This window comes from Zootoca vivipara, chromosome 2, assembly GCF_963506605.1.
Source record: "Zootoca vivipara chromosome 2, rZooViv1.1, whole genome shotgun sequence".
NCBI classification, from domain to species: Eukaryota; Metazoa; Chordata; class Lepidosauria; order Squamata; family Lacertidae; genus Zootoca; species Zootoca vivipara.
In genome coordinates, this window is record NC_083277.1 from 58,465,690 (window position 1) to 58,490,665 (window position 24,976).

The 24,976-nt window shown below is 45.7% G+C and overlaps 1 protein-coding gene across 2 annotated transcripts in view; it reads right to left on the reverse strand.

Moving 5' to 3' along the window:
- Positions 1–5,480: 5,480 nt before the first annotated feature.
- Positions 5,481–24,976, reverse strand: part of HRH2 (histamine receptor H2) — a 40,540-nt gene continuing 21,044 nt past the window's right edge. For both annotated transcript variants that reach the window (XM_035105790.2, XM_035105791.2), the window contains exon 3: positions 5,481–6,158. In XM_035105790.2, coding sequence (XP_034961681.1) covers positions 5,972–6,158 — 187 coding nt within the window. In that variant the 3' untranslated portion in view covers positions 5,481–5,971. The remainder of the gene's footprint in view (positions 6,159–24,976) is intronic.

Consider the following 24,976-nt stretch of genomic DNA (forward strand, 5'->3'; position numbering starts at 1 on the left):
TTTAAAGACATTTGTTATGTCACAAACATTTTGTGGGCTAGAGTCCACTTCATCAGATCTTTTGTGTAAGTCAAGTGCTCTACAAACTGACTAAATGTCCTCATTTCAATTTTATCTCACTTTCTTTTCATCATTACCGTAGTGAATAATGCTTTATATATCCCAGATCACTCATGTACAACAACGAATGACTGTTTATAATGGATACATGATTTAGCGTGCAATTCTGTACTTGAGTGCTGGCTAAAGGGCTATGGGATTTGGTGGAAGCCCCTTATCATCAGTGGAACTATCCAGATATGCCAGGGGAACACTTTGCAGGCAGAACTGCTCCAGCAGTGAAAATACACTGGCAGTGAAATGACTGGAATGGAATGGAGTTGTGGGCAGCAAGAAATAAGAGTCAGTTGCTGCAGAGAAGTCAGCATGCCTTTCTTGTGGGTGAGAGGTTTGCTTGGGCCAGTACAAGTACAAACAGTTGTTGGCACAGATGTTGCAGATTTCTCCCAGCCTGCCCCTTTGCAAGCGCATTAGTATGAAAATTAAAAGTTAACATTTCAGAATTGGGAGCTCTTTTCCAAGACCCTAATTAGCAAATCTTTTCATCCCCCAGGGCTACAATCTAATAATCAAAAACCAAGACCAAGCCCCCCAACCTGATTTGATGAATCAGGAGAACTGCTGTAACCTTTTTTTTTTTTTTTGCTTTGCACGGTAATTAAACACTTCAATTGCAATTATTTTTGCAATTAGATTAGTCTGTAATTGTTATCTTAGGTAGCAGGCCTTTTCATTTTCTTTTTTTATTTGGGGGTCAGAATGATTTCCCATGGGCTAGAATGGGAAGAAACTTCACAGATATTTTGAAGTCCTGCCCTTCCTAATTGCTAAGGGTCTGGTGGGGTCCATTATATCATACAGATGTTTCCAATAAGCTCCTTGCACCAGCACATTACCATTTCCTTGTAGTAGTAGGCATGAGATGCAGTCCCTTTCCTTCTGGGATAAGCTGCATGCCCCATTATCTAAGCAACTTGTCTCACTGAGTAACAACAGTGCCTTGCCTTTATCTTGCATCCAGTCATCTATCCTATTCAGCATTTGACATCCAGCCTGTCTGTGACTATGTCTCTTCCTTCTTGCCCTCCATATCAGTTTGCTTCATCTGGTACCTGATACACACATCAGATTTGTGAACATCATTCAGCTCCTCCATGATAATATGACAGCAACAATCACAGATGACAATGGCTCTCAAAGTGAAGCATTCAAAGTGGGATCAGGTGTTAAACAGGGCTCTGTTATCGCCCCAACTCTATTATTTTCATTGCCATGATCCTACACTTTGTCAAAGGGAAACTCCCCACCAGAGTAGGAATCATATATCGAACATTGATGCCGAAATCCAGCATCACCTGAGCTCTGCGAGTGCAGCTTTCTTCCGACTGAAGTGTAGAGTGTTTGAGGACTGGGACATTCACAGGAAAACCAATATGTTTGTTTACAAAGCTATTGTACTACCAACTTACTGTATGGTTGTGAAACGTGGACCACTTATAAATGCCATCTCCAACTCCCTGAAAGATTCCATCAGTGGTGTCTCTGAAAATTTTTACATATCACTTAGGGAGACAGGCGAACCAATGCCAGTGTACTGGATGAAGCAAAGAACACCAGTGTTGAAGCAATGATTCTTCAACATCAACATCAACTTTGTTGGACTGGTCATGTTGTGTGGATGCCTGATTATCGTCTTCCAGAGCAACTACTCTATTCTGAACTTAAAAATGGAAAGCGCAATGCTGGTGGTCAACAAAAGAGGTTTAAAGACTGTCTCAAGGCAAATGTAAAAAAAAATGTAGTATAAACACTGACAACTGGGAAACACTGGCCTGCAAGAACTCCAACTGGAGAACAGCCTTTACCAAAGGTGTTGTGGACTTTGAAGATGCTTGAACCTGGGACAAAAGGGAGAAATGTGCTAAGAGGAAGGTACGTTTGGCAAACCCTCACCATGATCAACTCCCACCCAGAAACCTATGTCCCCACTGTGGAAGGACGTGTGGATCCAGAATTGGCCTCCACAGTCACTTATGGACTCACTGTTAAGACTGTGTTCACAGTGGTGGATGAAGGGGGTGGGTGGGCGGGTGGCCCCGGGTGCCAGCCGGGGGGTGTAACATTGCCGTGGGTGGGTGCCTCCCCCTTGGAATGCTTGCCCGGATTGGGGCCGCCCCATTGAGACGAAGCTCGCACAGACAGGCGCCTCCCCCTTGGGATGCTCACTCAGGCAGGCGCCGCCTCCTTGGGATGACCCCTGCTTGCGATGTGCCATGCCCCCACGTGTGACTTGCCACACCCCCAATGCCCCTGGTACCGAAGCCCCTTCCTCCACAGCTGTGTGTTCATGGAAGACAATCTTATTTGGCTACGAGTGATCACCAAAGAAGACACACACCAGCCTGTGCATGGCAATGTTTCTGTAACCATCACCTTGTGCCAGACTCAAATTCAATCACAGTCTGTTGCAAGCTAGGCCCCAAGCCTGACAATGTGTGAGTTATTTTTCTGCACCTTTATCCAATGGCTGCTGCAATATTTAAAAACATGGCACCACATGAACAGAGTCAACCACACAGATTTTCCCACACACTCATTACCTGATCAGGATTTGCAGGTGAGGGTTTGGTGGGAAGTACACATGTGATTAAACCCTGCTAAATCACATGGGCAGCACTGTAGGGTGAAGCCAGGGGAAAGAAGTCTCCATACTATAATAGCTAAAGGGACCTTATGGATTAAAAGTCACACACACACACACACACCAGCATCTATATTAAACTAGGCCTATTGAATCATAGAACCACAGAATTGTAGAGTCCTCTTGTCCATCCCCCTTGCAATGCACAAATTACAACTAAATAATAGAATAATAATAAGTGATCAGATTCCATGTACTGTATACATGACCACAGAAGTTTAGAGGATGCTAACCAGTGAGTGCTTCCCAAGGGCCATAACCAGGGGCATCTTTACCATTTGGCGTAGTGGCGCTGTGAATCAGGGCGCCAAGCTGTGGAGGGCGCCATGAGGAGAGTCCGGGGGGAGTCCGGGGAGGGGAGAGCGGGGGGTAAGTGAGGTGGAGTGGGGGCTTGGTGCCTTCGCACCTCCAGCGCCCATCCAGAGGTGCTAGGACCCTGTTCCGCTCTGCAGCGCCAGGGTCATCCCTCATCCCAGCTCTGCGTTTCATTGGTAGAGCCAATGGATCACGCGAGTCTTGGGCCTGCGTCATGCCACCCCGCCAGCCAAAACTGGGGAACCGGGGGGGGGGCACCGGAGGGATCTTTGCACCATGGCGCCGGATATGCTTATGACGGCCCTGGCCATAACTCAGTGGTAGAGCATCTGCTCTGGATGTCAAAGGTCCCAGGTTTATTTCCCGGCATCTCTAGGTAGAGCTGGAAATGTCCACAGCCCCAAACCATGGAGAACTGTTGCCAGTCAGTAGTGACAATACTGATCTAGATAGACAAGTTGTCTGACTTGATTTAAAGCAGCTGCCCATGTTCCTATGCTCTGCTAAGGCCTACCAGTCTAAAGGAACCATGTGGGTGGGGTAAAGATGAGACAAAGGCATGAGGAAATGTTTCGCTTTCCTTTGTGGTTACAATAGTGTAGGAGCTGAATCTTCACTTTTGAACTTTGGGCACAGAACATGCTACGTGACATCAAAAATAGCAGAATTAGCAGAGGAAGAGAAAGTGGGAAAATATGATTCTCTTCATTGTGTTTCTCCTCCCCATTCTAAAACAGCTCTATGAATTTTGGGAATTGATGACATTTCAACACTTCAATACAGCAGAAGGATGTTGAAAAGGAGATAGCCCTGGTTCCAAAACTTGTACACACAAGTGTTGCAGCTACATTGATCAAGACAGTTCACTCAAATAAGATAGCTGCTGATTCTGAGCTTAGACTACCTGCTTCACTCACATTCATTCATTATGAACAGTGAGCTGGTCTATCCAGTTTCAATGCAGCCTGTGGACTCGGGCTCAGAGGACTGCTTCGTGAGAAAAGATCCTCTACATACAAAAAGCATTAACACTCCATGCAATTGTTAAGTATGTATTATATGAACTTGTGTGTATTTTGCAGTATGTCAGCAGGTGTCAAGAGAGTGTGGTCACATACTGCTAAAAGGAATTGGGAGAGCTCCAAGAAGAACAAAACATTGAATTCCTATAAATCTCCTGGCAAAGAAAAAGAGATAAAAAGTTGCAATAGTTATATGAGAGATCCTTGGAGTATTCCATCACATATTAAAAATTCCACCAGGTTAGATAAAATCTGAGGTCTCATGCCTCGCTGTAGCTTCAAGGTTTGTTCAATGGCAAAATTTACAACACATTCCCAAGAACTGACAAAACAAAATCCTCTCTCTTTCTCTTCCTGATTCATCAGAATTATTTTTGTTCCATTGACAATAATTTTGCAGTTTCTGGGAGACCTGAGGAAACAAGTCTCACGTATTGAGCGAGCAATGCCAGGTTTGCGGGGAGTAAAAAATATGGATCTGGCAGGTAGGTGGCACTGCTAAGCCTTTCATTGCAAGTTTTTACTCATGATTTCCAAACCTGAAAGCTGGCCAATTACCGGTAATTTTGCCTCTTTAAAGCAGACCCTTTCACTCCAAGGGTCACTTTGGCTCTGGACAACCTTCTGGGGACCCCATGCCAGCGGTAGGCAAAGCCAGAGGCAAAAGTGGGCATAACAGCCAGTGCAAATCTATGTACAGTAGGTTAGTTTCCCCTCCACACTCGTACATGCCTCCCCAGCCAGGCAAGCAAGAAGCATTATCAAAGTTCAAGGACTCATTCCGCTCAAAACAAACAAACACTCAAGGGTGGTGCAAAAGAGGGCGGGTGAGTTGTGTGGCAGGAGCGGGGTGTGTGGCCTGGGAAAAAGCTCCAAGGGCCGGGTAGTGAGACCTGAAGTGCTCACACTGAACAACCGGCCTCAGGGGTGAAAGCCTTGTGGCCATTCAGCAGGGTAAGAGTTCCATTCTTCACATCTTCAGAAGTTTTTTATTAATCATATTTGAAATGTAGACACATCCCACACATTCCAAAGTGTATGGGATACTTTGTTCTCACACCTTGTGTGCTCTTCAAATAGTGCTTGTTAAATAGCTGTTTGGATATTTTAGTATAATTTTTTTGTCTTTGAAAATAGCATCCCATTGACACCAGCATCCCCATTCCACCCCCAAAAGGCCTTCACACTCTACCATCCAAAAGTATCCGGGTGCAAAGTGTATGTCATCCTATCATGAAACATTAAAAGGTACAATGCCACTTAACATTTAAGCAAAATACCTTCTCTGTTGTTTCTTCCTCTCTTTCTTTTCCCCTACTGTTTTTGAATAGAAATACATTGAAGACCAAATCGAAGACTTGATAAATAGAAGCCAAACACTGTTGAATCCTGAAAGCTAACGTTTATTAAATATTCAAAACATTTGTCAAATGCACTTTATCAGATGTTTTGGAAACCACAAACTATGTTGAAAATGCAAGATGACTCCATATTGAATACTGTCAATGCAAGAAATATCCTCAGGGCATAAATATGACATAACAGGGCAGTAAACGCCTTGGAGTGCAATGACCATACCCAAAAGAACGAAGTCCTTCCTTTTTGTCACTTCCTCCCAACCCACAGTTATTTCCTGTCCTATATGTGGACATATAATCCTATAGGTATGTATCTCCAAGTACTTCTGGATTCACACCTCATTTATAGTCAAGAGTCTTTCAGGGAAATCGAAGTCCCTGCATAGTAAGCCCCCTATCGAACCATCCTGAGAAGACTGAGATGGTGCACCCGATGCAACAACCTTCAAGCAATCTTTGAGCTACCTTGCGTCATAATTCTCTACATCCAACTTCATAAGAAAGCAGGTCCTGGCTCAGGTGAAGACACAGTAGATAACTGTATGGGGTGCAGAAGGTTGCCTTGTCTTCCGTGCATTTGCCACTGGCTGATCAAACATTGGGCTCCACACATCTCTCTTGGGAAGAACCTTGGCCAAACAGAGACTTTGACAGCAGGGCAGGATAGGACAGGGTGATTTATCACATGGTGGGTTCAGATTCCTACAAGGGGAACAGCAATGAAAATAGTTCAGACTGACAATTAGAAGATACTTTTAAACATTTTCCCCATGATTCCCCATTGTTCCCATTTTTAGAATCTGCTTCCTTGTTCCATGTACACAGCAGGCTATGTGATGGTGCTAGACAAGATGATGGCTAAAAAAAAGCAAAAAAAGAAAAAGAAAAGAAAAAGCAGCAGAACAGATCAAAAGAATGTATATTTTTAGAGGAAATACAGGGTTCATTTCTCCAATTACTCAGTTACGTTCTTCTATGATAAACAATTTAGTGCTGGAAAATGAGTAGCTACTAGTGTAGCTGGAGAGATGTCAGAAATCAGTTTCAATTTACTATCTGGAAGTGACCTATGAAGTATGTCTATAAGCCACAGAGTATAGTGCTGTTTGAGACATAATGGCATGCAGTAAATCTAAGCCATGTATTATAAGGAAAATGATGATGATCAAAGGCACATTTACAGTGCAATCCTCCACAGCTCTGCTCAGAAGTCCCCCTGAGTGCAATGGGACTTACTATCAGGTCTGTGTGAATAGGAGTGTGGCTTTAAATGGTCAAATCCCAGAATTATCAGAGCTGCTCTAGATTTTTTTTTTTTAAAAAAAACCGAGACCTGCCCATTAAACCAAATGTAATGCATAAAATGGAGATGGGCAAGGGGAACAAGTTCCAGTGTGAGGCTGTACCAGAAGGAAGATAATGGCAGTGGGAAGACCAGAATGGCCACAGACATAAGCCAGGGAACAAGCAGCTGTAGGAAGCTTGCTTCCCTCTTCCTGGCTGAAGAACTCTGCTCCAACTGCAACAGATGTGTGGAGAATAACAATTGTCTTGGAGACCACTTGATCAAAAGGCAAATGTGCCTTTAAGAATAGCAGCTGGATGTATTTTGAAACCACAGGAGAAAACGGCAAAAGGGAAATGATATATTATGAAGAAGAAATCCCCACAGATGCAATGAGCTGTATGTGGTCTGCAGCAAATATTTCAGTAGAGGAAATGAAACATTAAGAAAAAGGAAACCAAGAAGAAGAAGACGCAAATGCCTGAAAAGCCCCCCCCCCCCATCCCAACTTTCATTGCTACATGTGGGGAGGGGACAACTGGAAGCAAAAATATTCATCTCAATGGCTCAGTATGTTTTGTCTATTAATTGGAAGGTTGGTGGTTCAATCCCACCCAGGGACAGTTGTGGGTAGGATTCCTGAATTGCAGGGGGCTGGACTAGATGACCCTCAGGGTCCCTTCCAAATCTACAGTTCTATGATTCTATGCACAATATGCATGTTACTTTAAAAGAGGCAAACTGAAGTGTGACATGTAGCATGATCCTTCCCATTCCTTCCCTATCGTATTCATTTTAAACACATTCCCCTCCAGTTGGATTGACCTCCGTTTCTGTGGGAATTACTTGGTTTATTTCCAGTTCAGGCCAAATTTGGCCAGGGATACATACTTTTTAAAGTCCCCAACCTCTGCCCCTTTCCCTTTAACCACATTTAAAAGGGCCCAACCTCCCTCCTTCGTACCATGTCTGGAATCCGTAAATGCCAGCTAAAAGGAAATGGGGATGGGGGCAGTTGGGAAGTGAGTTGCTGCTTGGGCAGGAGAGACTATGTAAGCAAGTAATTCTTTTCTGCCTCGTATTTTAAACCGAGCCAGGAAGAATTCAGGGACATGATGTCTGCCTCTTCTCAGAGCTGAGCATTACGAGCCTCCAAAGATCACTCACAGGGGAGTTTTGTTGGCATCCCTACAGGCCTGGTGCCTGCCATCCTTGCTAACACAAGGGAAATGTCATGCATTTGTATCTATAGCTTGAATTTTAGCTGAGGGTCTCTGGCTGATGGGTTTGTAACAGACAGGGACATCTTTGCAGGGCAAGTTCAAACTAGTCTGCAGCTCCTCTCTGAGACTGATTTACCGCAAAGCTGCTGACTCAAAGACGCTCACGTGGAGTTGTCATCTGGATAAAACAGCACATTCACATGGAAGCTGTGCATATATCTGCCAGGATTCCCACAAGTATGGTACCCCTTCCTTAGCCACCACAGTTGCACAAATGGCATAGCTGCCAAGTTCTCCCTTTTTTTAAAGGGAAATTCCCTTATGCTGAATAGGCTTCCTCGCGAGAAAAGGGAAAACTTGGCAGCTATGACAAATGGCAGCAGGGTGAGCAGAGCCCTCATGTAGTTGTTCTGGAGCATCTTGATCCCTTGCATGAGATGTCCCACAGAGGCGTCAAACATTCCTGCGTCACTGGGTTCATACAAATTTTCTGTAGGCCCAAATGCAACAGTGGCCTGCTCAAACTGGTTGAAACGTTTACTTCCAATTTTCAACTCCATTTGCCTGCTCGTCTATAAAGTGTTTAGGCTGCAGATATACGCACAACTTCCATGTGAATGTGCCGTTTTATCCAGATGACAAAGGTGTCATGGGCTTTGAAGAAACTCGATCTCAGGACGCAAGGGAGAAACGTGCTAAGAGGAAGGTGCGCTTGGCAAATCCACACTGTGATCAGCTCCCGCCCGGAAACCAATGTCCCCACTGTGGAAGGACGTGTGGATCCAGAATTGGCCTCCACAGTCACTTACAGACCCATTGTTAAAACCGTGTTAATGGAAGACAATCTTACTCGGCTATGAGTGATCGCCAAAGAGTTTAGGCTGCATAGTAACATGAACATATGTATTAGACAGATGTTGTACTATGGTATTAAGCCAGGGGTCCCCAGACTTACCGCGCGGCGGGCCGGTGCCCGCCGCGCCGACCGCGCAGTGGGCCGGAGGGCAGGGGAGTGCGCGCGCAGCGGGGCGGAGGGCGGGGGAGTGTGCGCCCGTGCGCATGCGCACACGCACACGCGCGGGGAAAAATCGCCGAAAATCGCTTGTGCGCATGCGTATGGGCCTCCCCCGACCCGGAAGTGCACCAGAAATGACCTCTTCCGGGTCGGGAGAGGCCCATACGCATGCGCACAAAGGATTTTCGGCGATTTTTTGCCGGTTTTTTAGATCGTCGCTGCGCCGCGCGCTGTGAGAGCGGGCGGCGGCAGCGGGCGGCGGGGGTCGTCGCGGGCCGGATTGGAAGGCCGATTGGGCCGCATCCGGCCCGGGGCCCGTAGTTTGGGGACCCCTGTATTAAGCCATCGTCTTCTGTTTCCCTGTCAATGGGATAGATCCACTGATGCGAAGCAGAATGTATCTGTAATCTTTCTTCCCAGGGTCAACAACCTGGAAAGACCTTGAGAGCAATCTCGAGTTAGATGTCAGCTGAACTACTTGAGAAGTTCTCATCTGGCCATTTTGCCAACATGAAAGGTTTTAATAAGAAAAGAAAGTTAATGCTCTGGGTGAGAGATCTGAGCAGGCTTCAGGGATGAGGTTGTCAGTGACATGCTCAATTACATGCCTATCACTCAGCTTGGTCATCCACAAAAGCTCTCCCCCTTCCTCTTTCAGCCAGGCCTGGCCCTCATATTTATTCAAAAGGCGCCACTTAAGTGCCCCTGCCATCCTGCTGCTTTTAGCCCTCTGTGATGGATGCACTCAAGGGTCACTGGCTGTCACATCACTACCGCGGGGCCAAGAGACACTTGCAGCGAAATCTCATTTCAAACCTGAAGAGGTGAATTGATTGCACTTCCTAGCTTGTAAATCCGCCAGGCGCAGCTGCTTGTGGGCAGTGCTGCTTCAAGTCTCCAACTGGCTGTTTGCATGTGATCTTGTGCAAGGTTATAAGTGCCCTGTGTGGAGCCAGCACAACAATTGTATCTGCCTTTTGGCAGTCAGGTGACCTCTAGTTGCCCCCCCTCTTGTGACACAGTCAATAAAGCTGAGACATGTTATCAGCAAGAGAGGGTCGTGGGACGGTATGCAGAGGTGATTCTGTCCTTACTTTGCTAAGCCCTGCCCAGGTTTTCCAGACTCACAGTAAACAATCTCAAAAGTCTGACTTTCCATGTATGACTCAGGGCTTACCTTTCCTCTTCTTTGCTTTCCAGCCACTTTAAAGCTCTGGGACCAAGCTCCCCGCCTTTTTTTCCATTCCAGAGCTTTCCCTGTTAAAACCTGCTCTTTAAAGCTGGATCGGAGCAAAATCTCTTCCCTCCTCGGGGGGAGGAGATGTTGTGGGCCCACGAGGACTTCACGTGGGGGGGAATGGTTAGCATTCCCCCCAGCCCATTGGTTGCTCCCCCGCCGCGGCGCGCCCTGGCGCACCCAATCCGGGTGCCCCATGGGGGCGTGGCTTGGGCTTTTAACTGAGCGCGCGGCGGGGAATCGTCCTCTTTTTTCCTGACCCGGCTCATGCGTTTCTCGGATCCAACAGCTGAGCTCCCGCGCTGAATCACAAAAACGGCGTTTTTAAACGCCATTTTCCTTCCTTGCTAGCTGCGTCCGACTACGCGACCAGGAAGAGAGCGGCCGCACGGCCGGCTCCTGCGTTCCTGTGTTCGTCGTTCATCGATTGGATCCGCGGTTGGTGAACCATCGGCTGAATCGCATAACCGGCGTTTTTAAACGCCAGCTTTCTTTCTAGGCAGGAACCGAGCCTTGCCGGCTCCTTCGTCCCGCCGCTGTTTACCCCCCCTTCCCCCCCTTTTTTTTCTCTCCCCACCTTCTTCTTACTTCTAGCGTCTGCGGCGCTGCGAAGCTCTCCCAAAAGCCATCTGCCGCTCGTCGCTCTCGCCGCTGATTCTACAGCCGCCCTTGGTCGACAGCACAGCTCAGCGCTTGCAGCGCCGGTTCAGACGCCGCCTTTGCGGGTCTGAGGCCACGTTGTAAGGATGCTCCTCCTGCCTCCGCGCATCAGCGAGATTTTCCCTTCCCGCTTGGCTTTACTACCCCGCAGGGGCGAGCCTGTTGCCGAGGCCAGGCTGATCGTCGCCAGCCTTTACCCTTTGCTTGGTGGAGCTGCCCGTCCTTTTGTTCTCTTAGGAGCACGCCGCCGGCCTTGCTGAGCTAAGGGCGCCCGAATTACAGCTGACTGGCCCTTGCAGCTGCCGCGATCCCGCCTTCCTGCTTCGTACCGACGATCGTGCTCCCACTGCCACAGCCGCTATCGCAGCCCGCGCTACAGCAGAGCCTGCTGGAGGTCAGTTATGTGGGGACCCTTGGAGCCTCTGGAGATAACACTGCCTTTCAGGGCTTCTTGTTTGTCTTGTTTGTCCTAGGGAGGAATTCTCTTTTCTGCGGTTCTGTCGCCTGTGTGTTTGGTTGTCAGGGTAACGTGCGGGCCGCCATTTTGAATTTGCCCACGTGAACGACGCCATCTTAAGTGGGGTTTTGTTCTTGCTGCAGCGGCCATTATGGGAAGGGCTAAAATAGGCCTAACTGGTGCCCATTTCCTATCGAACCACGTGCGCAGAATATTTTGAGTGTGGCTTTCGGCGGAGAGGAAATTCCACCTGACCTTATTCGAGCAGGATTGGTCCCGCCGCCTCCGGGAATAAATAAATGAATAATAATAATAATAATAAAAACCTATTTATAATAATTAGAATAATTAAGATAAAATAGAGGTGGCTTTAATTCCTCTAGGGGTTTCCATTTGCAGTTGCCCCTTGCAGTTTATAGCTAAGTTTCGCCAGAGTGCCAAGGCTGGCCTAGTTCTCCAAAAGGGTTAACCGTGACTAAGTTTCTATTCTGGTGGGTTGCAAATTACAACCACCCCAATGTTTTATACAATAAAACAAATAAGTGTGCTGGAGCTGTACTTGCGTTTTAATAAATAAATAAATAAATAAATAAAAATTGGGCATTTGTTTAGGACAAAAGTTTCTGTGAGACTAGCGAGAGAGAGGCCTTTGTTTTAACTGCCGCAACACACTGTGGGGGTTTTCTAAGGGCGGTATAAATCATTTCATCAGGCTATCTAGAGCCTCTCTTAATTTACCCCACAGCAATTAGATTTATTGTAGGAATTAATTAAGTGTGTAGCAGGGGAACACGTGCTCACCTGACACAGAAGTTCATAAAGTCAATAAAAGCACTGCCTATATTCCCCTTAGTTAATGTATGGTCTCATTTAGTTGAACCTCTATGAGGGTTATTTCGTTGCTGCCTTGAGCAGTATGTTGCAACATTGTTTTGCTTGTGTTTCTGCTGCTTGATTATTTTACCCTCTTGGTTGCATTGGCATCCTGTGTATTTTCTAAACTATATTACTGCAATTAACATATTAATTTAGTGGCTGTTAATTTATGCTTACCTTGCATAAATGGTAAAGTTTAGTTGATAAAAAATCATAGCTGCATTTGCATCCTGTAAATTTTCTGAATGTTATATTACTACCGTACATCTAACATTTTAATTTCCTAACTGTTTGTTTAAGCTTACCTTTCATAAACAGTAATTGTTACTCGATAATAATCATTGCATCGGCCAGTAACCCTGCTCAGTTGGTAAAGAATGAGGCTGTTAATCTCAGGGTTGTGGGTTCAGGCACCACATTGGGCATAAGATTCTTGCATTGCAGAGAGTTGGCCTGATATTACTTCATTTAACATTTTAATTTCGTAGCTGTTAGTTTATGCTAGGGTCAGCAAACCTTTTCAGCAAGGGGCCAGTCCATTGCCCCTCAGATCTTGTTGGGGGCCTGGACTATATTTAATAAATAAATAGAATTAAAATGAGCAAATTAAAATGAGCAAATTCCTATGCCCCAAAAATAACCCAGAGTTGCATTTTAAAATTAAAAGACACATTCTACTCATGTAAAACATGCTGATTCCCTGACCATCCGCGGCCGGATTTAGAAGGATTGATCCGCATCCGGCCCCCAGCCTTAGTTTGGGGACCCTTGGTTTATGCTTACCTTGCATAAACAGTAGTTTGTTTGTTTGTTTTTACTTGATAATAATCAGTAGTAGTAGGGGTAGTAATAATTTTAATAAATAATAAAATACTTAATATATAAATAAATAAATAAATAATCAAATAATCAATGATAATTATATTCAAATCTCCGGCAAATCGTCAAGATTACTAAATGACCTTTGGCCTAATTACTTAACCTAATCTTGGAGCTGTACCACAGTGCAAGATAATCTGTTTTGTGTCCCTGATATTTCTAGGTAGGATTGGGAATCTTCTTCGTGAAACTTGTTAGACCAGAAGTGGTGCAGAATTAAAATTACTAGCACAGCTTCAAAGCTAAGCAGCGTCCAGTATGGTTTAAAATTGGATGGGAGACCAAATGTACTGCAGGTGGTTGGATTAGAATCCCTTCCAACTCTACAGTGTAATAACGCCAAGGTTCTAGGTTCTATCCCCATACGAGTAAGCTGCATGTCTTTGCGTTACGGGAGTTCCACTAGACGACCGCCAGGGAAATCTTTGAGATACTATTCCTGGGTTTACAGGATAATTAGTGCTGATAACCCCAAGGTTGCTGTTCCATCCCCATATGGAGAGCTGCATATTCTTGCATCAAATACCCTGAGGCAGCGGTCCTCAACCCCCGTGCCACGGACCGGTACCGGTCCATGGATCAATTGGTACCGGGCTACCCAAGGAACATTAAATACAACTAAATTAAAATTATTAAATCAAAACTATCTAAATAAATATAAACAATCAAGGTTCCCCCCTCAGCGGGCCGCCAAAAACAAAACAAAAAAAACAAAAAACCTCCCCCCCCCGCAATAAAATGTTCAAACGTTGACTGGTCCGCAGTGATAAAAAGGTTGGGGAGCACTGCCCTGAGGTACCGTTTGGATGGGCAGGATAGTAGTACTGACAAGCCAAGTTTTTTCCAGGTCCTATCCCCATATGGGATAGGTGCATATTATTGCATTATAGGGGGTTGGAACAGGTGACCACCAGGGTCTCATAGTGGATTGGATAACACCAAGGCTGCAGGTGCCATAAATGACCACCAGGAAAATTCTGAGGTACTATTTCTATGTTGACGGGATAATGAGTGCTGATAATCCCAGGGTTTCAAGTTCAATCCCCATATGGGAAAGCTGGTCTGCCTTTACCCAGTGCAATAGTGGCAGTACTGTACATGCATTACTATACCACACATCTGCTGGTTGGTTAGTCCACGTATGTAAAAGGCTGCACCCCCCCCCAAAGGTAAATAAATAAATAAATAACCTCAACATTTTCAATTATAAGATAAAGAAATAAAGAAATACATAAACACAGAATAATCATATTATTAATAATAGTAATTTTTTAAGTGAAAATAAGATAAAAGTCAGCCATTGGCTTCAGTTATATGTCCTCCTTTTACCTCTCCAGCTTATCAGTATGAGATCAATGGTTAGGTTAGCATCCTTCTTATGGTACTCAGTTGAAGGTTAGAATGCCCATATGCCACCGTGCACATGCACACCAGATCATTCGGGTAACATTTGCATTCTAATAAATTAGATCCAGGCTGAGTCTACCATTCGATATTTCCAAACGAAGTGTTGATGGTTGAAAGGACTTCCTGGAGCAGGCGCCGACCTTGCTTTCTCGCCCTGAACACAATAAGTTAGAGATTTACATTTGACGCTAGGGCCCGCTCCTGTGAGTGTACATCAGATGGGCTTCTGTCCCCTTCTAACGTTATTGCCCGGAACGTGATAAGTTAGAGATTCACTCTTTGCTCTAGAGCCTGCTCCTGTGAGTGTACATCAGATGAGCTTCTGTCTTTTTCTTAAGTTATGCTCTTGAGGTTTCTCTGGCAGGACAATTGCAAAGTACTCCCACATTATCTGGTTCAATTAGGGCTCCCTCACGGACACCTGTGGGTGTGTGATGCTAGCCTGGTTAATATTGTATGCTATTTAACCTTTGGAAGTTTCTTTCATAATAGTTCAAGTTTATCCCGGATGATGGACTTCGGAGATCGCCACGTTTGCCTTGGGAATTTATAATCGAGGTGTCATCTGTGCCCTTGCAAACAGTCCAAGATGATGTCACTCCTGCTACACACAATGGCTCAGCTTCACCTTAAGTTCATCTTCACCATCTCAGCATATTTATTCCGGGGTTGCTAATGGCATTGCATTGCTTAGCCTCGATGGGCTGTGGGAGTAGGGGCTTCTTGGTTTTGTCCACTCTCCTGGCTGATTTCATTGACTTTCGGTTCGAAACTTTGTTTATGACCTATGGAGCACATCTGTGGGTATCAGGCTCAGTCTGTCCTCTCACCTCAGAGCAGGCACTTTAATACCTTGCTGACTGTATAACCTGGGTGGGTGGTTAAGACTTTTAATAGTCTGACAGCCGCTATTCCTCTTAGCCTATAAATGGAATCAGAACCAGCAAAGATACTACCGGTAGGCGATTCCTTCAGTTAAATACACCCACGCCTGGCCCCTTCTTCAGGACGGGTTTGCGAGCCCCCCCCTTCCCCCCCCGACCAGTAAGCTAAGGGCACTTTGTTATCTGACCTAACACTATCAGATACATAATTAGTGCTTCACATTCGTCAATTTAAATGGATCGGAGAAGGAAGGGTACCTGTATGCGCGTACCGGCCACAGGGCTTGTGGCCCTTGCCCTGTGAAGGAAACCAGGCGATTCCTTCATTTGAGGCCTCCCACTCCTGGCCCATTCCTCATTCTCCTGGTGGGCTCTCGCCTAGCCCAGCATCTGTTTACGCGCGCCAGGCGCAGGGCGATTGCATCATGTGGACTTTCTCCCTCTGAATTTACCGCACACTGCTTCTTAATTGGGGCGGCTACAACTGCGGTACACATGTGCCTCTCATTGCAGAGAATGAAGAATAGCTTAAATGGGTTACCTCTGCTGCACAATGTGACTAGTCATTTGAGTTGGCAAATCACTTACATTCTTTTGCTTTGTTCCCAGGAGATGATACGGTAAATCTCTGGATGGGTGATCAGAGTATCATGCAGGCACACACCTTTGATTTGGGACCGGGTCCCAATATGGGGCGATCTCCACCGATCAGAGGTTCCTGGTTTAAAAAGAGATGGATGTGCTGGGACGTACTCCTCCCAGCTGTAAAGGCCAGGGCCGCATCACAAATCCCCCTGTTTGTTAACATCTGGATGTTTGGACACAGCACCGTGCACTGGGCCCGGGCGCGCGCTTATGATCGGAAAATGGGCCTCAATTTGGGGCTGCCTCGCTGGGTCAGAGTGTCCCGGATCACGAGACGGGGGATGCGTTGAAGTGAGTTCTTGCCAGCAGTGAAGGCTAGGGCGGCATCCCAGGGCCCTCCTGATATTCTGGTGGTGCAGCTTGGCAAAATTGATTTGGCTTATCGCAATGGCCAGGATTTGAAATGGACTATCTTTGCGGACTTCGATGATCCCAATTTGACCATCTTTTGGTCTTCTCCACTGGAGAGGCGCCTCTGGTGCGACTGCTTTTCGCCTGCTGCTAGAAACAAAGCAATGAAGTTTCTGGATATCGCTGTGGCCAGAAGGGTCTTGGCCTTGAATGGACACTATGTACCGCACCCTGCCATTAGATTCAATGAGGCGTTACTATGTCGGGCTGATGGCGTGCATCTTTCAGATGATGGGAACGACGTTTGGATTGCTGACATTCTAGGTGCTATTAGGAATTGGTTGCGGCTGTAAGGGTATTGGCGGCGAGCCCCTCTTTGGGGGGCAGTCACAGACTGCCAGCAGAGCGGGCTGGAGTCGGATATAGTCGGTTAGATCCAATGCCTATGCCAATACCCCTCTACACCCGTAATCAATAAAGTTGTGGCCTTTCATGCCCATTAACCCTATGCAATGAGTCTTGTGTCTTTATTTCTCGCGGGGAGGACTCGGGGCATAGCCACACAAAATCTCTTCCCTCCTCGGGGGGAGGAGATGTTGTGGGCCCACGAGGACTTCACGTGGGGGGGAATGGTTAGCATTCCCCCCAGCCCATTGGTTGCTCCCCCGCCGCGGCGCGCCCTGGCGCACCCAATCCGGGTGCCCCATGGGGGCGTGGCTTGGGCTTTTAACTGAGCGCGCGGCGGGGAATCGTCCTCTTTTTTCCTGACCCGGCTCATGCGTTTCCCACCCACCCACCCTCTTTTAGGCAGGTTTCTTCCTTGACGTTGCTGCGCACTTTGATTGGTCGCCGTAAGGGACCTGGTAGGACTTTTTCCCACTTGGCAAATTGGCTCTGGCCTGTGGTTTTTTGCCTGCCGCGTATGCAAACCGTCACAACTTGGGGGGGATTGGCGGTAGGCATTGGATTATCTCAAGAAGGTACAGGTGCGGGGGGGAGGTTGCTGCCATCACCTCCCCCAATATGCGGAAGGGTACTCCCTTAAGGAGTCCGGGGCGTTGCCAAGTCCGAAGCCGTGGAAGGTGAGGGCCAGAGGGCACGCCCCTAATGGTGGCCCCAGGATGAGTTCCTAGTTGATGTGCATCGCAGGACTCATCCAATGGTGGTTAACCCTTCACAGACTGCCAGCAGAGCGGGCTGGAGTCGGATATAGTCGGTTAGATCCAATGCCTATGCCAATACCCCTCTACACCCGTAATCAATAAAGTTGTGGCCTTTCATGCCCATTAACCCTATGCAATGAGTCTTGTGTCTTTATTTCTCGCGGGGAGGACTCGGGGCATAGCCACACAAGTGGCAATCCGTGAAAAACCCAAATTGCTGTTAGTTGCCCTTCAGCTTGAAAGAGTGGGCTTTTATGGGGAAAACTCTGGGGCAAAGTGGGGGAAAAAAAGAGTGTTCCAACATGGAGCTTTAAAGTGAGGACCTGTGTCTGGAAAATGCGGGGCAAAAGGGACATGTGGATTAAGTCCTCAAACTCACTTTCCATCATCACTGTGGATCAAAAATATGTCATGGGGGTTAAATAACAATGCAATGCCTGCCATACTAGGAATGCTTGCTGAAAACGGAAGTCATTTGCTTTCTTGGATAGCTGAAATGAATTTGTGGGGAAAGTATGTAAAAGATGGAATCTTCAAAAAGGCAGCTACTGACATGCAGCCACCTCTGGGACATCCATAAGAACTGGCAGAAGTAATAATAATAATAAAATAACAGCAACACTTGGAAAGGCAACTGTAAAGTCAACAAAAAGCAGTTGCTCAGGTGGAAATTTCACAGTACGGTTTCTTCCTCACTAACAATAGGCATAGAACGCATTAGAGCAGGCACCCCCAAACTCGGCCCTCCAGATGTTTTGGGACTACAATTCCCATCATCCCTGACCACTGGTACTGTTAGCTAGGGATGATGGGAATTGTAGTACCAAAACATCTGGAGGGCCGAGTTTGGGGGTGCCTGCTTTAGAGCTTGCTCCTGCAGGACTACCCTCTCTCCCCCCATAGGGTCATCTACCACTAGCTGCCCTGTGTGGAGTGGAATCCCCTGATGACTTTTGACATATGGATACGGTTTATTTATTTATTCTAAAATGTACTTGCAAACTGACTTGGAATGATTTCAAAGGCAAGACTGTTTCAGTGTATTTGTACATGTGTTTACATATACCGCACCTGCCTTGCAATGAGCAGAGCATCTTGCAAACTAAAAGCCCCACAAGGACTATCACATGTAGGGGAAGCACATCCAAATGAGAGTGCGGGTCTTTCTCACTAAGTTACATGCTGTGCTGTTCCATCACATCCTGTACATGCTGAAGCAGAGTGATAAAATTTCTCCTTGGCAATGTGACCTGTGATAGGCTTTCTGTTATCTCACTCTTTGCTTTGCAGAGAAAGTACAGGGAATGTGACGGTGGCGGTGACACTGCCTGTTCAAGCATCTTAACAATTTCGTGTCAGTTCTGCCCTTGCTCTCAAATCCTTACATGATTTAGCCTGCATCTTAGGTTTGCTTCCTTATGAGGTACTGTGATATGTGACAGGAAAATATACATTGTTTTTTTTAAAAGTTACTTGTTTCAACATCCATTACTGAGTGAGACTTTCCAGTCAATGGGCTTATCCACACTTCAGCTTGCCCTGTGCTAAGAAACCCCAGGATAAGCGGTTTCACCATCACTCTGCTTCTTTCCCAAGGAATACCTCTTTAGCTCTAAATCGGAACAAACGGCAACCTGCAGAAAACGTAAATTTCCCTTTGCTCTGATTGAGTGCAAAAGAGCGGTTCCCCCTGGGCAAGCAGCAGGACAAGAGAAACTGTAGATAAGCCCAACAAAAGCAGATACCTCATTTTGTTTACTCTGTACTACGGGGCAGAACTATGTGTTATTTATTTCAGCAATTGTTTGTTCCGATGACAAATATGTTATGAACGCAACAGCAAGGGGTGCTTGCATGGGCAGGCTGCTCTCTCCATCTCCTGCCCAAGACGTGTTTGTTTCTGGTTGGGAAAAACTCATTTTACAGTGTTGGAAAGAACTGGGGACTGATGCAGAAAGGGTTAAGCAATCATGACCACCCAGCCTTTCGAATTCCTTGTGCACCCCTCATTCTCCCACCATTATGACGGAAACATGGGCCTAGTGCTCCCCTTAGGGGCAGTGCAACATTCTTTCTCCTCATGAAAACATGTGATGTTATTTTCATCATATCAGTACTGTATCAGAAACCTGGAGAAAATGTTACAGGTAGGTAGCCGTGTTGGTCTGAGTCGAAGCAAAATAAAAACTTCAGTAGCACCTTAAAGACCAACTAAGTTTATATTTTGGTATGAGCTTTCGTGCATGCACACGAAAGCTCATACCAAAATATAAACTTAGTTGGTCTTTAAGGTGCTACTGAAGGAATTTTTTTATTTTGCTGGAGAAAATAGTCATTTCTCCCTTGTCCTATGAGGAATGAGTAAGCAGCTGACTGAATGTTACTGGAACCTAGGGGAAGTTCCTGAAGGTTGGTCAGGGGGGAAATCCAAAGGGAGCCCAGAATGTGAAGCAAGAGAAATACTGGGATGTTGTTTTGGGGGCCTATTCCAGCAACTCAGCCGGGCAGTTATTTGTAGAGATGGACAGTGGTGCATTCTTAAGAAATCAACATTAATAATAATAATAAAATAAATTTTTATTTATACCCCACCCTTCCCGGTTTAGAAAGCGGGCTCAGGGCGGCTAACAACAAATATAAAACATCAACCAAAACAACTTAAAAACAAACGAAAAATACACATCAATATAGCATTAGTCATTCCTACTCAAGCACTAAAGACAATACTAGGCCTGTCTGCCTTTAACTCTTCTTTCAGGCCTCGTCCCAAGATGCCCCCTCCTACCCACAGACGCTTCCACAACTCAGCACTGCAACCATGTTGATTTATTTCTATCTTTGCAAACTACTTTGAGATTTAACTATCATGATAAGTGGTAGAAGGCATATACTTTAATGCCAACTATGTTGTGGGATGCTGCAGAAAACCTACACTGATCCCATGGCAAACACCCACTGGAAGAAGCTACAGGGACAGGAAAAGAAGTGGGGAGGTTCCATTCCACTTTGAGTCCTGCCTGCGAGCCAATCTGGCGTAGGGTTGCCATTGTTTTTTCCTTTACAGAGGTTCTGCACCTTTTAGCAGCTGTGCAACAGACAGAGATCGCATAAGCTGTGCCGTTTCCCCCTAGCGTGGAGATGCCTGGCAGCTGTTTATAAACGGAAGGAATGTCTCTCTGGGGAAAAGAGGCAACCCTACCTAATCCAGGGGTTCCTGTTGGCCGTAGAAGGAAGGAAATTCAATTGGGCTATGCAGAACAGCTTTATCCCTTTCTAGATGTGACACCCCTTGTACTCACCCAAGTGCCCCCGATTTTAAGCTTCCCCCAGCGGAAAATCTAACTTTGTCCTTCTGTCCTCAATGGTTTTTTGGAAGAGGACAGTGAGAGCTATGTCACAGGGACCACTGTTAACGGCCTGGCCTGGCCTGTGTACACTTTAGGGGAAAGGCCCAGAGCTGAAAAGGTTAAAGAGAGAGAGAGAGAAAGAGAAAGAAAGATTTGTCAGTGACACAAGACAACAATATGCTGAGAATTATATATATTTTCACGATTCAGACTATTATTATCCTGTTACTTGGCTGCATGAGAACACATTGTGTTCCATGTGCTCTGGTTTATGTTATGCTCCAGTTCCGAGATGAACAGGCAAGGAAAACCAGAATTACAATTCAAAGCAGTCTCATTTGCGACCGGTAATGCAGTTACTTTTGCAGGGAAAATGAGCATATTTCTCCTCATATTTGACAGGTCCAAGCAGCAACCTGCGGATCACCTCCAGGATCAATGTAAACATGAAAGGGACAAGATCCAGCTGAGGTCTTGCCGAATTATAGAAACGGGTTGGGTCTTGGGATCGAAAGCACAGCTTTGTTGGACGTGGTTGGTAGGACTTAACCCCACATCCCCACTTTTTGCCCTCAAACTGCTATGCTTCAAACACTTTTTCTCCCACCAGTGGTCATGTTTGGTTTTGGAGCTTGGCTGGGGGTGGGTGGGGGGAAACAACTGGGCTGCAGTTGTTGTTGGGAAAAATGTATAACCAGAGGGATGGTTCAGCTCCCTACCACCCCCAAACACTGATGCTACCGTAGCTTGTTGTTTTAAATGTAGATTCCCACCAGTCTGCTTCTGTCACATGTGGTTCCTTGTCAATTGGTAAGGGAATGTGAAGTTGGTTTGTCTAAAGTACAGTAGTAGTATTCAAACTTTCCCACCCAGTGTCCACTTGAAAACTACTGAAGGTTGGTGGACAACTTACTTATTTTTCTGTCTGCTGCAGCAATCATAATGTGCTCTGTTTGGTGCTGTATTATTTTTAGCTGTGATCTTACAGACTTGCCATGAAACACCTGGATGCAAGTTGTCAACAGACCAGTTTGGAAACCTCTGGTCTAAAGTAAAAACAATACTGAAAAAGGGTGTGAAACTTTCTGGTGGAAAAATGGTTCAAATTCTGATCTGAAATTAATCTCAGACAGGAGTCTAGTTTTGCTTCTTCATATAATACAGATTAATATATTTGACTTCAAAATATACCATCGCAAGAAGAATAAATATAAGCACAGATCAGAATGCCTTTTGGAACAAAGCAAGAATGTGCATTTCTTGTTTTACTCTAGGATCTCAGTGTTTATATTCTCAATATTACTCACCCTATAACTTTAATCATTAGGGTGGTCATATGTTGTATATTACAGAGGACAGTCCTCTGCTTGAAAGCTTCCTCTATCTGAAAGGCTGGGCCGCCGAAGAACCCTAAGAAGGAAGAGCAGGAGGGGCCTTGAAGTTGCCCCTCATCAGTTAGTCAGTTGGTCACAATCTTCCCTACAGCTGTATTTCTATTTAAATTATAGTACTCATTCTTCAATTCATACCTATACATATAAATTAGCATATGCATTTTAATGCAAATATGTGCCCTCATTTGTCCTCTTTTTTTGCAGTATGTAAGTCACCACCCTGTTCATAATACCCTATGCATATCTTCCAACACGACGTGGCCCAAATCCAGGGTACTATCTTCCTGCTCCGAAATCCCGCACGACTCACATGATGCATGTGAGATCGTGGACCTGAAAAAAGAGCTATTTGGGGGTACAGTGCCCCAAAACACGTGTTTTGGGTCCCCGTGTGAGATCACTTTTTGGGGGGCCCAGAGTTGTGCAAGAGCAAGACGCCCAATATGGCTGTATTCTTGCAGGGGGAGATGGGATGTCCTCGTTTTTCTGGGACAGAAAACATAATTAATGTCTATGCTGCGGTGAGTCCCTCCAATTAATTATGTTGCTCAGCATAAATCCCCCCCCTTCAAACAGGTTCATTCAATGAGACAAAGAATGAGTGCTGGTGCCATATACACAGGGTAGCCTTGCCAGGGTCACCCCAGGAAGTGTGTGTGTGACACCTCCAGCCTTGGCTCATGCGGACTTGCTATCTGTGTGAACTGACATCACTGCATGAGTAGCATTAATGTGGCTGCTGAGATTTCTGTGATGCTCCTTTGAGCTGCTGCCATCATGGAAATGGTAGTGGTTGTGTATTTATTTGGAAGACTGATACCTTTCGGGGACAAGAGTCCCCAGGTCAGCTTGCAGCATAATGAAAAACAAATGCAAAGGAAATCACAATAATATCACAATGAAACATACAAAAGAACTGAAAGTTTAAAAAACAGAACAATGCTAAAAAGCAGTTGTAGCAGCAGGGTGCAATGCGAAAGCCTGGTGAAAAAGTGGTATGTCGTGACCATTTGCCCAAAGGCTAAAAGAAAGAGAACCAAATTGGTGTCTCAGATAAAAGCACTCTACAGTCTTGGTGGAATGAGAAGGCCCTTGCTGATAAGACCCTGTACTGTGTCCCAGTTGACAGAGCCTCTGAACACAATGACGACAAGGCCGACAGACTTACAATTATAGAATTGGAAGGGACCCAAGGGTTATCTTGTCCAACCAGGAATCACAACTAAGGACTCCCTGACTGATGGCCACCCAACCTTTGCTTAGAAACCTCCAATGAAGAACAGTCCACCAAAAAGGCCATTCATATAACAAACCATCTAGAGCTCTACAGCAGGCATCCCCAAACTGCAGCCCTCCAGATGTTTTCACCTACAACTCCAATAATCCCTAGCTAACAGGACCAGTGGTCAGGGATGGTGGGAATTGTAGTCCAAAACATCTGGAGGGCTGAGGTTTGGGGGTGCCTGCTCTACAGTCACCAGCAACTGAAATTGCATTTGGAAACAAACTAGAAGCCAGTGTAGCTCAGATAACTCCAGAGTAACATGCTCTATGAAGCAGATCCCAGCCAACCTAAAACCTACAAGGAAGCATTGGCTTTTACACTTGCATGTGACTGGGGCCTGGCTGCAAGTTGTGTGGCAGCGTTACAGGTATCAAAGAAAAAGGTGACTCCATTGTAGAGAATGGAGAGCTCTGAATTGGATTGCCTAAGTGTGTTGCAGGGAACATTCAGACAAAGTAAATGCTATTTTATTTTCAACAATAAAGCCTGTCCATGGTCTAATTTCTGCCTGGACTGTTGGACATCCTATAAAAAACCTATTTGAGATTGAAATACCGGTACTTCTACAGATCAGGCCTTGGTGACAAATGCTGTTTGCCTTTTGTTTCAATAGGAATTGGTGTCATTTTAGCTTCCAGCCATAAGCTGCTTCTCCCAGTCACCTCTGCTTATTAAACTATTCCAGTCTATGCTGCAGTGAGTACCTCCAATTAATTATGGCTTCCAGCCATAAGCTGCTTCTCCCAGTCACCTCTGCTTATTAAACTATTCCAGTTAATCCAGCATTTCCTCAATGAACTCTCTCCATGTCCACTTTCGTTTCCCATTTGCTGGACTCCTTTATGCTCTGGTGGTATCTTATTGCAGAGGAAAAACTGAGAAAGTGCTGCTTACGAGAGGTTCAGAATGAAGCTGTTGCTTTGATTTAGAAGATGGCAGTAACTAATGGGCCTGATTTGCAGAAATGCATAGTCTGCATCAACGGGGAGAGTTTTCTCAGAAAAAGGAGTTTTCTAATTTACACAAAGTACTCATGTTATCCAAATTACTCTGCTGAACCTAGCTGATTCAGTGTGTGGAGCTCATTTACTTTTACATTACTTTGCAAATTGAGCCACTTATTTAAGCTGCAATCATACTTGGGAGTAAGTCCTATTGAAATCAGTGGGATTTACTTCCAAGTAGACATTCATAGGCGTATGCTGTTAAATGCTTAGATGACAGCCACAGGGAGCTCCGACATGTATTCAGGTCACCTCCAGACTCAGTATTTTGCGGTACAGATTCAAGTGCATACCGGAAATGTAGGTTTGTGCAACTGAAGTGGATTGGTGCAGGGGTTGCCAGTAATGCAGGGATCACCAAACTTTTTGGACTAGTGAGGATATGTCAAATTTTGAGGGAGTGTTAGG